Here is a 16249-nt window from a genome sequence, read left to right as displayed (position 1 = left end):
CCCTCTTGGTCTCCCACCCTGAGACCATTATATTCCCACCTTAGCTCTCCAGACTGCCTCTGTGTGGGTGTGTGTATGCATACACACAAGTACATATGGGCATGTGACTTTACATTGCAATGTGAAGGCCAGACAATTGCATGTGTCTTTCTCATCACTATCTTTCTTTTTCTGAATGTGTGTGCGCATGCGAGTGTGTGAGTGCATGCCCCCATATGTATGCATTTAAGTGGGTGTGAGTGTATGCCTGTGTGTACCTGTGCGGCATGGCATACATGCTGAAGAACAGTCAGTCCTCTCTCCCTCCTTTAGGTCAGTACCAGACACTGACCTCAGGCTGTTAGGTTTGCACAGCAAACCCTTTTACCCTCTGAACCATTGCCCTGACTATCTTGCTTCTTCAAACAGGATCTTACTTAACCTGGAGCTCACCCTATAGGGTAGATTGGCTGGCTAGCGAGTGCCCCAGATCCACCTGTCTCCACCTAGCTCTGGGCAGGTTTGAGCTGCTATACCCGGCTTCTGTGTGGGTGCTGGTGATGGGAACTCAGGTCGGCATGCCTACTCCATAAGTGTCCTTACCCACTAAGCCATCTCCCCAGTCCCAAGGTACACTTACCCAGGACACTTAGACACTACTTTGGGAACTGGTGTGGAGGTGCCCAAAGAACTAAACACAGGTCTCCCGCGTGCTTCAGTTACTATGAACCGGGAGGGTTGTGAGTGAGCACACCACAGGATGCTTGTACATTTACGACTGTTGTAGCTCTGTGAAGCACGGAGATATGGAACCAAGATATCTGCCGACAGATAAACAGAGGATATGCTGTTCGGACACACAGTGGATTCATGCTTAGGCATGAAGAATGAAATCATGGTGTTTACAGAAAGCAGATGTAGACCGAGATTACGTTAAGCAAAATAAAGCCAGATACAAATTTTTCCGTTTTATGCAGAATCTGGATTTAAATCTGTGTGTATTCAGAGTGTGTGCACCTGTGTAAAGTGAAAGGGGATTAAGGGAGGGGGGAACCCACAGGGTGGGGTGACCTGTGAGAAGCATAAGCCAGGACTATTCAGAGGAAGGATGGAGAAGGAGAGAGGGTGATCAGTGCTAACTAATCACATTATGATGGTGTTTGAGCATGAGGATGCTACAATAAAACCAACCATTCTGTATGGTAACTTAACAACATAACGGAGGCCGCCTGGCCAGTGGGCGTGGGTGGGGCAAGACTCTAGGTGGAGATCAGAAGTGAGGCCAGCAAAGGGTTTCTGCAGCCTCTCTGGCACTTTTAGGTTGGGTTAGGCAATATCCTCTTTGCTCAGATTGGTATCAGACTCTGAGAAAATTTTATTCAGTTGTAAAGTCCCAGTTAAATTCTTAGCTACAATCGGAGAAACGCAGCCTTTGATTACAACTCAAATTTCCCCAGTCCTCTGAGAGGCTGGGGGAGGGGAGCAGGTGTGGGAGGACATCTGATCTGTCCCAGGCTTCAGAGAGCCACACCGCGTCTGGGTAAGACAGCCCGATGTTCTGATAACACTGATAAAAGTAACCTGAAGGTTGGGTCGCAGGAAGCCCAAGATAAATGCTGAGAGGAAACAGGTTGTTTTTGAAGTAGCCTCTTCACCTCCACTTTCCCACACAAGGGCTCAGCTTCCGAAGGAAGACGGAATACCTGATTTGCTTTGCAAATCAAATGGTTTAAGGAGCAATTCTGCTAATCCACTAACAAATGTGCCTGGAGGCCCTGCCCCTCAGCCAGAAGCTCAGACCCCAAAGGCTTCAGAGCCCCTGGACTATTCCTGCTGGACTTGGCTCACGGTAATTCCCACTCATTAAAATACTGCCTAGTTTTACAATGGAACTGAGTGATTCACTGGAAAAGATGAGGGCAGGAAACAGCAATGGTGGCTAGCCTTTGGTGTCTACTGCCTGTGATCTCAGCAATCAGGTGGAGTCAAGATGATCAGAAGCTGAAGGTTACTCTTGTCTCTGTACAGAGTTGGAGGCCAGCCTGGGCTAAACGAGACTGTCTCAAACAAACAAAAAGCATTGGGGTGGGGGGCCCCTAAGAGATGGCTCAGAGGTTAAGAGCACAGACTACTTTTCCAGAGGACTGGCATTTAGTTCCCAGCACCAATGCTGTGTGGCTCCCAAATGTCTGTAGCTCCAGCTTAAGGGGATCTGACGCTCCCTTCTGGCTTCCACTGGCAATTGCATTTATGGGCAAATACCTCCCCACCCTCACTCCCACCAAACACATAAATAAAAATAAAATCTTAAAAGCAGAGAAGGGACATGGCTGAGAAGACAGCTCAGCAAGTGAAGTGCTAAGTTTGGCCCAGCACCCATTAAGAAGCAGAGCATAGCAGCATCTGGCCTGGGGAGGCAGAGAAAGGACCATACCTGGGACTCCCGGGTCCGCCAGCCTGGCCTAACCAGTGGTCCCTTGGAGCGTAAGAACACTGCACCTGCACACACACACACACACAAGGTGTACTCATGTGCCTCCCCCCAAACTAATGCTATTTGTCTCAAAGAAAGGAGTAGGGAATGGTCAACCAGGCCAGAGATAGGGAGGCCATTAGATCATCTAGTTCATTAGATCATCTAGCAATCGGAAGAATTCTTGAGGGCTGTGCAGACAGCTCGGCTGGGCAGTTAAGAGCACTGGCTGCTCTTGCAGGGCTGGAATTCAGCTTCCAGGACCCATAGTTCTAAGGGATCTGATGCCTTCTCCTGAGACTGTAAGCACCAGGCGCATTTACAGTGCGCATACAGAGATGCAGGCAAACATGCAAACTCATAAAACAACTTAGTCCCTAAAAAGGAAACCGTGAAGCCATCCATTCCTAGAGGACATCAGGCTTTAGAGAACTTTGCTCTTGGGGGCTTGTCCTGGAGTCCTCTCAAGTGCCCAGTCATTGCCTCTCTCCCATAACCAAGAGTAATTCTGCCCTAGTTGTCTACGGCCTCAGACTCACTGGGGAAGTGTGAGGGGAGATGGTGGCATCGGCACAGCCACGGAGAAGCCGGGACCCCAGCTGGGGGTGACATTCCCTGCACCTCCTTTCCAAGCTGGACTCCTGAAGATGGCCGCAGTCTGGCGCAGAGGGGGACTCTATAAAAGCTAGCAGAGAGAAGATTATCTGGGTAGAAAAGGGGGCCACCGAGGCAAGCAAGGGGGATGAATATGAGCAAAGCCTAGTGAAATGCATGTCTGAAAATGGCAAACAACACGCAGTCACTTTGTATGTTAACTGGAATAAAAAAAAAGTTCTTTAAAGTAATCATTAAGTCAAACCTTCTCAAGGCCCATGTTGAACTTCAATTCTTCTCAGGAATTGACCATAATCCTAAATTTTATCAGAGTTCCTCAAAGATTATTAGTAACCCCCAATCAATAGGAAGTAGTCTAGAAACCTACATCCACATTTGCCCTCCCCTCCAAAAAATGTAATGTGGATGTTAGCCTTTGTTTACATATTGACTACAAGTTGTTATAGATAATGTTCAGAAAAAAAAAGCTAAACAAAGGAGATTAGATTCAGAGTTCTTGCCTTGCTTTGAATAAAAAAAAAAAAGGGGAAATACTGTGTGATAATGCTTTTACACACTGTAAAGATTCGTCACTAGTACTAGCTTAATAAAACAGAGATTGGCCAATAGGCAGGAAGTATAGGTGCAGCGATCAGACTAAAAGAATTCTGGGAAAAGGAAAGGAAGAGCAATGTAATCGCCTGTCTATCACACACATGGCAACTCATAACTGTAACCCCAGTTCAAGGGACCCAACACTCTCTGGTCAACACAGGCACACAGCACACACATGGTGCACACATGTGTAAGCAGACACAACAAAATAAAAATCTCTTAAAAGACAGTAGGCATTGGGAGGAATTTTATTTCTCATTTTATCATGCTGCATGTGCACACAACACTGATATATACAACTTAAACAAATACAATTTATACATAAAATACAACCGAAGTGTGGTTTTTGAATTAACACAGCCAACTTATTATACAGTTTGTGTCCTGGTTGGTAACAGCAATACAGCAATGCTGCTCAGGTTTCCACGGATTCTAATTAGTCAAAACTGCAGGGTCAGCTCAAAGGCACTAGGAAGAACTGTGTTTTCTAGTAGTTAAAAGAAAAAGAACAAAGAAGAAAACAATTCTATATATTAAGACATGGGGGAGAGGGGCTGGGGTGTAGTGGTGCATAAATGTAATCCCAGCAATTGTGAGGTGGAGGTAGAGGAGGATCAGGAGTTCAAGGCCAGCCTGAGCTACTTAGAGGGTTTGTGGCCAGCCTAGGCTAATGGGAGTCTATCTCAGAATGAAAGGAGGGAGGAGAAACTGGGTGGACACGGTGTGTGCAAATGTAAACGTCGCCCATCCGTAACTCACAGCTCTATGGGAAAGAGGGTGTTCCTTGTGTTACGCCTTAAAAGGGGGCAAGGAGGACGGGACACATTCTAAACCTAAGATGAAAACAGAAACGTTAAAACTGTAATCATGACTTTAAAACCATGTCGTAGATGAAGCAACACTTTCCCCTGCAAAACAACCTTGATATTCCAACTGCCAAAAACACAAACTAGAAAAATCACCTTCTCCAGAATGTAAACATCTTGTGAGAGGATCCTGTTGTCGGGGGAAACACTGGCTGCACAGCCTTCCCTCGGCTAAGCCTGAACATCACAACAGACAGAGTGGAGGGAGAGCCTGGCCGTCAGAGCCAACTCCCTACTAGGGCTCCTTTCAAGTAAATAAATATTACTTTTTAAATTAAGGGGAAAAGGATATTCATCAATACCCTATTTATAGGTCTGTCCCACTCATTTAAAATCTGTACATTTATTTTAAACATTGAGCAAGTTTGTTCTTCATCTCTATCCATTCAAGAAATCAACACTGAAAATACAAACTCCTCCTTTGTGGACAAAGACGCAGGAAGTGAGGAGCAGTCTTCAAACGGACCTCCCAACCCGGCAAGAATCTAACATGGTTTTCAGAAAATGAACCATGTCCGCCTGGTCAGAGCAAATGCTTTCATGAACACACTGCTTGGTGTTAGGATATCACCTGTAATCATAGCACCTGGAGGCTGAGGCAGAAGAATCCTGAGTCCCAGGCCAGCCCGGGCTAACACCAAGAGATCCTATCTCAAAACAAGAAACAAGCAAGCAAACAAAATTTCTAAGATGTTTAGAGAATTTTCTCAATATTTTCAGTTTTTATGGAGTTATTTTGTTATTGTTATAGGTTTTAACACACATTAGAGAATCAACATCTCTAATGTTTTAGTTTAATTCACAGCAGATATTCCTTCCAGACCAACTAAATTGTTAAATGATAGAAACACAGAGTTTAAAATGAAAGCATATAGATTAATTCTCCTTACAGGTTAAATTAAGATTCTGTCATTACTAACAGTTAAATTTACACCATGAGGAAATTAGACATCACCAAGACGCTTGGCTCACATGAGCCTTTATGAGACACACACTCTGCTCAGTGCGCCACAGTACCCAGGCTACTCACTACCTTGAGGACAGTGCCACCGTGGCCACGGTCATATCAGCACACACTGCACATACAGGACACTCTCCTTCTGGAAGACGCCACATTTTCCATCACCTCACCAGGCTGCACCTCTACTCAGTCATTCACAGCCTACACACAGCTCTGTAATTATAAGCCATTATTTGCCCAAACTTCTAAAATCATACTAACCTAGTTAATCCTAACTTGGGAAGTCTCAAAATCTTTGTAATCAAGAGCTTGGAGTGGTGGCACAATTTCAAACTTAGAAAGCATGATAGGTTTCCGAAGCATAAGAGCTCATAACCTTAAAAGAGTTTTATAAGTAGACACCAAAAAAGTAAAAACATTTATTATAAAAATTTATTATAACTTATTTTACTATATATTGAATATAACTTTTTCGGAGAGGAATATGGCCTAAGTGGATTAACCAACAGAAGAAACTCAGAACAGTATTTTCTATGTATGTAAATGCTATAAAGAAAATTAAAAGGTATTCTTCTGGTTTAGCTTCATTTTCTGAAAAATGAGACTGTTTTCAATTTGTATACAGTCATTTCCATCAAAACTTAAAATGCAAGCTGGGCGGTGGTGGCGCACGCCTTTAATCCCAGCACTCGGGAGGCAGAGGCAGGCGGATCGCTGTGAGTTCGAGACCAGCCTGGTTTACAAGAGCTAGTTCCAGGACAGGCTCCAAAACCACAGAGAAACCCTGTCTTGAAAAACGAAAAACAAACAAACAAACAAAAAAACTTAAAATGCAGCAATAGAGTGTCTGTAAGCCGTATGTCCAGGGAAACCTTTAAAAACGTGTGTGAGCAAGGGTAGGTGGTCAGTGTTAGCTTTGGGAGGGAAACCAAGCCAGCAACAAGAAAGGCTAATGTGGGTGGAGTTAGGGTGAGAGAAACTGGTGGAGGATGGCCAGATGAAGCACATGCTCAAACTGTACCTTTAAAATGCAAACCCGCAAAGCTGTCAAATTATACAATTTCTACAGGAGATCCATAAAGTCAGTCATCTCATACCTAAATGCAACGAACATCAGTATAAAGTCAGAATGCATTGAGACAGGCCTGCAGGTATTAGGAGAAGTTACTGTTTAGATGAGCCCCCAGGCGTTTGACACAGGACAAGGTGATCTGCTATGCACTGTGTGCAAACAAGACAGACTTTCTTCTACTCTGAGATTCTGCTTATCTAGATACACAATAGTTGAGTACAAAGCTAAGAGACACACATTCACATACAACCACAATGTTCTGTAAGAACTGCGCCCTTCCTTCCACAGAGCATTGCTGCACAGCGTGGCATCCCCAACAGTCATGACCTATGCACACTTATATGTTACAGAAACTTAAAAGTCTAAGAATTATTAGGAAAATTACTATTTCCAGTCTCACTCCATAATTTACAGCTTACATTATATGAATTACACAGATGTCCTCAGAGTCTTAATTAAGGATTTCTGTCCAGACATGAGAATATCGCTTTTTTTATTGTAACCTTAATTCTGTAACATTTACTGAAGTAAAGAATCAATTACGGTCTCAGGCTTTGCAGAACGCTTTCTGTTAAGAGAAGAAAAAAAATGCAAGGTGAGTGCTCTTCCCTAACAGACTGTCAACACATCACGTGGCCGGAGTCCACAATGGACCAACACTGGCCATGCCTGACCACAGCAGTTTGATCAATACCCAGAGTAGGTAAGGTTAGCAAAAGCAAATACAAGGACAATTTGCCACAGTACAGTGATCCAGAGTGGTGAGGAGCTGAGCACAAGGTCAGGCAAGGTGCAGACAGGTGTCCACTAAGCTTATCAGGGATGTCCCTTGGTCATCTCCTCCGAGGCTAACAGTACAGAGCCTCAGAGAAGCAGGACTCCCAGTGTCTGAGCCTACAGCACTCTCATGTGCCTTCTCTGCTCCTGTCAGCACACTGACCTGCATGCCTCTCACGAAGCACTGCATGGGCCCTCACAGAGAACACAAGCACATCATCTAGCTCACATATCTGCTTCTTTCCCACGAAGACTAGTTTTTGATTCTGTTACAGAGTTGAGTCTGGATCACGTTGGCCCACAAATATTTTCTTTAACTTAAGCTAAACAAAAAACGTATTTTATAGTGGTGCACTATAGAAACTATATCTAATAGCTTATCAAATTATTTGTTTTAAGGTCTACATGAAAGCAATCTGGATTCCCTTTATAAAGACACTGGTCCAGTAATAATGGGGCCTCTGTTCCTACACTAATGAGGGACAGAACCACTCACCAGCTTGCTCCACTGCCCTTCTCTGCCTGGCTCATTACCATCTGCCACATCTGAAATGCATCTTCCTAACGACCACAGAGCTCAGAGGAGGATCTATAACCCTCTAACAGGGAGGGACCACTCAAGAGCTGTTTTTCAGGACAGATTACTTTGTTCCCTGATATTACACGTGTGAGGTTCTTAAGAGCACTGTTGTTCTTCCTTAGGACCCGAGTTCACACCCCAATACCCATACTGGTGGCTTACAACCAACTATTCCGGGAAATCTGACCAGTGCACATATAAACATGCAGGCGAAACACTCACATAAAGATAAAATAAATACTTATATATTATAAAGATTCCATGTGAAGATTCGGTTAGCATATGAAAATCTTTAAATCACTTCATCTAAATGCTAAAAAATGCAAAAATATTATTATACATTTTAGCATGTAGCTGTTTCTTTCTAGCCGTAGTTTAATGATTCCAACATTTTTAGTGTTATATTACATCTAAAAAACTACATAACAGGGCTGGAGAGATGGCTCAGAGGTTAAGAGCACTGACTGCTCTTCCAGAAGTCCTGAGTTCAATTCCCAGCAACCACATGGTGGCTCACAACCATCTGTAATGTAATGAGACCTGGTGCCTTCCTTGCCAGCGGTACATTGTATGCTTAATAATTAAATAAATCTTAAAAAAAAAAACCCTACATAACATAAAGACATAAAACCCATTAACGTCACCTTATATGTAAAGCAAAAGTCTTGCAACTGATGCAAATTAGCTCAGTGTAGGAACACGAGGAACACGGCCAGCCCAGGCTTCCCAGTGGCTGACGGATGAAGCACTGACTACAGGACTGTCACAAGCGGTGCTAGAGAGAAATGCACGCTTCCCTTGAGAAATCAACGTCCTTGAGGCAGTATCTTTGTCAGAAAACCGCCCGGATGAATATAGTATTTGAGGAGCCTAACTAGGCAACTTAGTGTCTTAGTAGGAGAATTAGTGTGAAAATTAAGACCCTAGACAAGACAGTAGGTGGTAGGTAAACTCTAGGAACGAACAAGGCAAGCTGAAACTAGATCTGCTCCTCCCAGGGGCAGAAGTCTGAAAGAATGCAGTTCTGTTTCTGTTTTGTTTGAGACAGGGTCTCATTTTGCAGTTTTGGCTGTTTTGAAATTTGAAATGTAGACAAGAGCTCTGCCTGCCTCTGCCTCTCAAGTCCTGAGATAAAAGGTGTGTGCTACTACAACGGTCCCAGAATGCAATTCTTTTTGTTTGTTTTTTTGAGACAGGGTTTCTCTGTGTAACAGCTCTTGCTGTCCTGAAACTTTTGCTCTATAGACCAGACTGGCCTTGAACTCGCAGAGTACAATTCTTTATCCATATTTTGCTTATCAAATTGTAATTGCATAAGAACATAACTTCAAACCACACATCATGTTAACTAAAGTTTGGCTTCCTTGAGATATATCTAACCATAGTATCACAACACAGTCACGTTAGGACTTTAGGCCTTGGGGCTGTCCTCACCTTCTCCCAGTCTTTGGCCTTGCTTTCCCCTTGGAGGTCCGTGGCCTTTCTAGCTTCATCAAAGACTGACGCAGACTCTCCTCTGTATAGGCGAGGTACACGTGGGAAAGATCTACTTCAAAAGGCTACAAGAACGAACACACGAACACACACACATGAAGTTAAATCAGATTTGAGGAAGATTTAAAACACAAACTGACACTGGGCAAAAGACAACAAAATCAAATACCCTTTTGAAGAGAGTCTTCTATCCTACTCTGTAAATGCACTCTAAGTTGGAGAATTACGAGCCCAGACGTAAAGAAAAACTGTCTTCCTTTCTCTAAAACCAGCACTTTGGATGACCTGGGACTGAGGGAAGCAAGGCATCCTAGTCTCCCGCCACATCCCACAGCCCAGAGCGGTGAAGAGGGCACAGCAGAGAGTGACAACAGGCCATGTTTGTGGCAGGAGTGACTTTTGCTAAGTGCATGCTCAAGAGCAGACCTGTCCTAACAGCCCCACCCAAGAGTCTCTTCTCTTTTACCAAAGAACGGCTCAGCCCACACACTAGGAACAAGGCAGCAAGGGACCCCCATTCTAGTAAAGACAAACAAGTGTGCAAAGTGCTCTCACGTCTCTCTCCTTCTTGTCAGGCACTGGGGTTTGTTTCCTCATGTTATTTCCTGTGTAGGCCACACATTTCTCAAAAGAGGAAAAGAGGGAAGAGAAATGTCTAAATCAATACTGAGAACTGGGAAGGCCGCTGTAAGCCATCCTGACGGCTCACTAGCAAACATGATGTGAACCCTGGAGCAGAAAGGCTCCAATGTGCTGCCCAGCACCCAGAAGCACCAGGCCTAATGCACTGCCACGAATGGTCCACCGAGTTCTGATCTGATCCACCCAGCACCACCTTCCTCCACAGCAGCCCGCACCAGCTCCACGCCATAATTTCATGCAGGGTGAATACTCACCAGCTGCCATTCTCCTATGTCTTCATTCCAGTGGACATAGTTTTCAATCATTTCCTTTAGAAAGAGTCAAAGCCAACTTTTAGTCAACAGAACACTGAAAACTATGACCAGAACTGACAGTAGAAATGTGTGGCTCTTCCTGTATCTGTCACTAATATTGCTCATGAGAATCCCTCTGACCGCCCCATGCCTTGAACTAAGCTCTTTTTAAGGGCACTTCTCTCTCTCTCCCTCCCTCCCTCTCATACACATACACACACACGCTTGACGGGGATAGGGACAAGTCATGGAAGTCATGGTCCTTATGTGGCGGTCAAAGAACAACTCTATGGAGTCAGTTCTCTCTTCACGTGGGTTCCGGGGATCAGACTCAGGTCATAGGTTTACAGAATAAGCCTTTATTGCTGAACCATTTGACCCATTAGACCTAGACTTCCATCAGTGTTAAGTGAAAAAAGCTGTTTCTAAACATGACCGACTGCATCAAGCATTTAAAAATATACAGTCCTTGGGCTGAAGAGTTAGCTAAGTGGTTAAGACCAACTTTTCTGGCAGAGGAAATAGGTTCAGTTCCCAGCACTACACAGTGGCTCACAACAGTATGTAACTCTAATTCCGGGGGACCCGACACCTCTTCTGGTCACTGTGGGCACCAGGCATGTGCATGGTACATACATACATACATACACACATACAAAGAAAACATCCATATGCATAAAATAAAAATAAATTTAAAGACACACACTTCTTAAGAACACATGTGGATACTATTCAACTACATTAAAAAAAAAAAAAGCAAAAGTTGAATCCTGGCAATCAGGAGGACGGGCAAGCTGGGCTGGAAGAGGCCAAGGGTAGAAAGGCTGGGAAAGGACTCAGCTAGAAACAGGTCACAGTCTATCTTTCAGCTAACTTGGGTTATCAGTCACAACATGGAACTGGGAACATCCAGGAGTGAACCAGAAACCCAGCACAGACTCAGGGAAACTGAGGTCTGAAGGGAAAATTTCAGAAAAATTTCTCATAGCTTTTCTGAGATTGACAACATTGTGAATCTACTAGAAGGTGGGATGGAGAGATGGCTCCAGGGCTGAGTGCTCACTGCATTTGCACACACCTGTGGCGAATCCCAGCATCCACACCCAGCAGTTTGAGGGGACCCAATACTCTAGCCTAGACTCACATTCCCATATACTTAAAGAAAAAGATAAGATTTTAAATTCTGCTGGTGATTAACAACTACCACCTGTTTGAAAACGACGAGTGCTGACAGCTGACTGCACAACCAAGTGAACAAGGTCTTCAGTGTTACTGAGCTGTAAAGATGACGATAACGAGCATTTTCATGTTCTATTTTTATACACACACAGAGGACAGCAGCATATTCTGATTTTTTATTTAAGAAAGTAGCTATGCATATACTCCATGTACATGAGTGTTTTGTCTGCATGTGTGTCTGTGCACCACACATCTGCCTGACGCCTGTGAGGACAAAAGAGGGTGTTGGATCCCCAGGGCTGGAATTACAGATGGCTATGAGTTGCCACGTGGGCGTTAGATCTGGATCTCTGAAAGAGCAGGCAGTGCTCTTAACCACTGCCACCTCTCCAGTTCCATCTCTACTTTCTAATAAAATATGTCAATAAATCAACAGGACCTTCACCTAGATTTCATGCATTTACATGAACCAAGATTCTTCCTTTCAGTGGACTGACACATTCTTATTTAGATATTTAGATACTCACAAAGAGAATTGCATTTTAAAGAAAACTAACACCTTTTGTGCTGGCTCGTCTTATGTCAACTTGACACAAGCCAAAGTTATCTGAAAAGAGAGAACCTCAGTTGAAAAATGACTCCATATGATCCAGCTGTAATGCATTTTCTTTCTTTTTTTTTTTTTGAGACAGGGTTTCACTGTGTAGCCCTGGTTGTCTTCTCAAACTCACACAGACCCGCCTGCCTTTGCCTCCTGAGTGTTGGGATTAAAGATGTGTCCCACCACTGCCTGGCAGGTATTTTTCTTTAATTAGTGGTTGATGGGAGAGGGCCCAGCCCATTGTGAGTGGTGCTATATGTTGTTTGGTGGGCCTGGATTCTATAAGAAAACAAGTTGAGCAAGCCAGTAAGCAGCACTCTTCCATGGCCTCTGCATTAGCTCCTGCCACTAGGTTCCTGGTGTGCTTGAGTTCCTGTCCTGCCTTCCCTCAGTGATGAACTTAATGTGGAAGTGTAAGTTGAATAAATCCTTTTGTCCCCAAGTGGCTTCTGTTATATTGTTTTAGTACAGCAATAGCAACCCTAAGTCACTTTTATATGATGGCGTTAGTTCAAGAAAGCTTTACAGAGGACCGCTGCGAAGTAAACATGTAACATCTTAATTAATTACACGGGCTTATTCTTTCTTCTTTAGCCCTTGCCAATGACCCAATGTCTAAATCAGACTCTCCCCTCACCTGGTAATCCTGAGGTATGAAGTTATCAATAATGAGCATCTGAAGCCGAAGCTCACGGCTGAGCTGCCGAATGTTCTCCAGGAGGCCTTCAATTTCTCTCTGATGCTCTTGCTGGAGATCAGCCATCTACCAGAGAACCCAAGACAGTATAAAGCAAACAAGATTTTAAGCAATAAGTCAGGCAGCGGTGGCACATACCTTCAATTGCAGCACTTGGGAGGCAGAGGCAGGTGGATCTCTGTGAGTTTGAGGCCAGCCTGGTCTACAGAGTGAGTTCCAGGACAGCCTCCAAAGCTAAAGAGAAACCCCTGTCTCAAAAAACAAACAAACAAAACAAGATTTTAATCACAAATACTGCACCTAGCCCAGGACATTGGTCTATAAGGCCTGGTGAGAACTGGCCAGTTCGTGTACAGACCAACACTTTCACTGGCTAGGCTGTGTCACTTAGAGCCAGGGCAGGACAACACTGCAAACACACAGAAAGGAGTGTTTTAGTGCTTTACAACTGTAACCACACAAAGCTAGGTTGTGGGGGCAGTGGGGGCAGCAGGCCGTAGTCACACTTTTAATCCCAGCACTCAGGTGGCAGAGGCAGGCAGATCTGAGTCCAAGGCCAGCCTGCTACAGAACAAATTCCAGGACCGTTAGGGCTATATAGAAAAATTCTGTCTTAAAAAAACAAAAACAAAACAAAAAACCTGTAAGCTGACATTAAGATTCTGAACTGCATTGTGGGCAGTTTCTAAGACACAAACCTCTGACTTTGCGGCCATCAGCATGGTCCAGACTTTCTTTAATTTCTTGGTCTTTCCCTGCGCCTCCTCTTGCAGACTGGTATATTTTTCCTCAATGTCCAAGCGTTCTTGCTATGATAAAAACAGGCTAAGTTCAGAAAGTTTCAAGTCACAAATTCAACGCAACAAATGATCTAGATGTTTCCTAACTACTGTCTTCAAGTCTGCTTCCACCCTATTTCTGAGAGTTTCCCTCTGGAAAGGGCAGGCATGCCTCACACACCATACTTAACATGGCGTCACCTCTTTCTCCTCAAGTTCTTTCCGAAGTTGCTCAGCTCTCTTCCTCCTCTCCTCCAGCTCCATATTGGACTCCTCAAGAAGCTTCTCTTGCTCCTCAGCTTTGGCCAACAAGTCTACACCACCAACAATGACCTTCTTCTCCAAAGCAGAGAGTTTTTCCAGCAAAGACTGGTGCTCTTGTCTATAAGGAAGAGGAGAGCACTCTAAATTCCTGTCTGCCGCTCTAATCTCACTCCCCCACTGAAGGAGAACTGAAGATGCACTTAGAAAAACTCAGTCATGTGATTTATCTCTCCAAATCACACCACTACATGGCATTAACTCATCAGCTAAGGTATCATTCACATGGGCCAATATTTTCTCCTACAGAGATTAAATGATCAGAAAGACCCAAGCTTTAAAAATATCACACACGGTGGACCCTCTACCCTAAAACAGTGATCTTGGAGACAAAGATCAAGCTTTAGATTATATTTTAATTGCTTGACTTTCCTGATGCACAGTCCTATGAAGAACACAGAAACTGCAGCCACGAGCCTGTCTGGACCCCACCACACTCACTGGGCTTTCAGAAGGTCCTTCTCCCGTCTCTCCAGTTCAGCTCTAGCTTTGTTTCTTTCTTCTTCTTCCATGTCAAGTTTTGTTTCCAATGCTTTTCTCTCCTCATCAATTTTCGCTTGCATTTCCACCATCTTATCTGGGGAAACTTTCTTTTTACCTATTTGAGTCATGTAATTGCAGCAGTCACTAAAAGCAGTCACTGTTTCAGACATAAGAATTAGCTTAGTATAGCACTGTCTATACCCAGTCAGCAAATGTTAAACTTCCGTTTCTACTTCGTAGTTCCTAGACTTTTTAAATTCATTAATAAATTCAAACTGTTGTCCAACTGTATAATGATATGTAAAGGGAAAACAAAAAAAAAGGAGAGAAACAAAGTAGATGAGCAGAAAAATAGGGAAGAAAGTAATAGGAAAGCCAAATAAAAAAGCAAAGCTTGTGGTCCCCAAATGGCACAGAGAGGCTAAAAGGGAAAATGATTCTTCAATTATTTTCACAGCCATTATGTAAGTTACTCATTTACAGCAGGTGTTTTACACTGATAAGCTGCACTGGTAAATCACATATGAGCCTCCAAAGTAACTTACTATGTCAAACTAGACCATCAAAGTCCCTAACTCTGATCGAATATGCTAAGAAACAACAGTCAGTAGAAGCAAAACCAACTAATAAGATGGAATGCAGCTTCCAGCTGACTGCAATGCCCAAGCAAGTGTAGGTGTATGTACGCAGCCTGCTCACACAAAGTTCATCCGTGAACCTCAACGCCATCAAGTTAGGTGAAAAAAATCAGAAAGAGAAAACAAACACTAGCTTATTAAAACGGTTCTGAAACTGAGCCAATGACAGTTCATTTCTGGCTGATGCAAGTTCTTAGAAACGCGCTCCCTCGGAACAACAAGCATTTCACAGAACTGTCAGACCTGAGGCTCTGCTGAGAGTCTGCCATTCTCAACTTCCTTCCCGAGGGACGAGGATGGAGGATTACAGATTAATGTCTCCACCCCAAACCCAGCTCCTCCTGCTAAGAAGGAAGAGGGACTGAAAAACAATCATGATTGCACCACAGATCTGAGCATATTCTTGTAGGAATCATGAAAGGCAGGGTCACGCATAGGCTTTTTCAACTCAACACAAAATCTCATTAGGAACTCAAGGGTTTAATGGCATCCTTCCTTCTACAGAACCAAAGTCTAAAGCAAAATCTAGGCACAAAACCAAAGAGGAACTAAGAGCTGTGATCCAGGCAGTTGGTGTGGTGTGATTCACTGCACTCCGTGTCAGCGGTGGGCCTCAGTCTACTGGCACAGCCACCTGCCTTTAACGTTCTGAATTACGCTGTAGAAGAAAATTTTTCACAAATAAGTTAACTTCTATTCCCAATTGAATTACTTGAAAAGATTTTTTATCCATAAAAATTTGAGGAGAAAAGTCTAAGTTGAGGTTTTCAGGAAGTATATGCAACAATAAAACATGTATGTAACTTCCACCTCAGGATTACAAATGTTTAGAGAAAAATTGCAAATACATTAAAACCAAAATAGTGTGTGTAGAAGGCATGGGTACTAAAGGCACAGACAGGTTAATAAATAAATTTTGGACTTTTAGTGTTTTGTTTTGCTAATGTTATAAGGAGTTCCAAAAACCCATCAGGAGGGAATAATACAAAAAGGGTTGCACATAAAAATATATAAACACTGTCTCTTGATGAACTGATTGCCTTACATAGTAATCCCTTCAAACCCATGTTTTAGAAGCGGGTGTCTCACTGTGCATGAGGGTTTCACAAAGACACTCTCTACACATCTAGAGTCAGTTCAAAAGTCCACACATTCAAGTCCCATGTGGCTCTAGGCAGAAACACCGTGACAAGCCATGGTATTAT

General features: G+C 43.6%; 1 protein-coding gene across 1 annotated transcript in view; it reads right to left on the bottom strand.

Annotated features, from left to right (window-relative positions):
• Positions 1–3893: 3893 nt before the first annotated feature.
• Kif3a (kinesin family member 3A) overlaps positions 3894–16249 on the bottom strand; it is a 39330-nt gene continuing 26974 nt past the window's right edge. The window contains exons 8-15 of the mRNA XM_050157665.1: positions 14365–14521; positions 13804–13984; positions 13522–13632; positions 12764–12889; positions 10308–10361; positions 9967–10035; positions 9352–9476; positions 3894–7128 (exon numbers count right to left, since the gene is read on the bottom strand). Coding sequence (XP_050013622.1) covers positions 7080–7128; positions 9352–9476; positions 9967–10035; positions 10308–10361; positions 12764–12889; positions 13522–13632; positions 13804–13984; positions 14365–14521 — 872 coding nt within the window. The 3' untranslated portion in view covers positions 3894–7079. The remainder of the gene's footprint in view (positions 7129–9351; positions 9477–9966; positions 10036–10307; positions 10362–12763; positions 12890–13521; positions 13633–13803; positions 13985–14364; positions 14522–16249) is intronic.

Source organism: Alexandromys fortis, unplaced genomic scaffold (genome assembly GCF_014885135.2).
Source record: "Alexandromys fortis isolate MF-2015 unplaced genomic scaffold, M_Fortis_MF-2015_v1.1 scaffold_103, whole genome shotgun sequence".
NCBI classification, from domain to species: Eukaryota; Metazoa; Chordata; class Mammalia; order Rodentia; family Cricetidae; genus Alexandromys; species Alexandromys fortis.
This window is presented reverse-complemented; position numbering and strand designations above follow the sequence as displayed.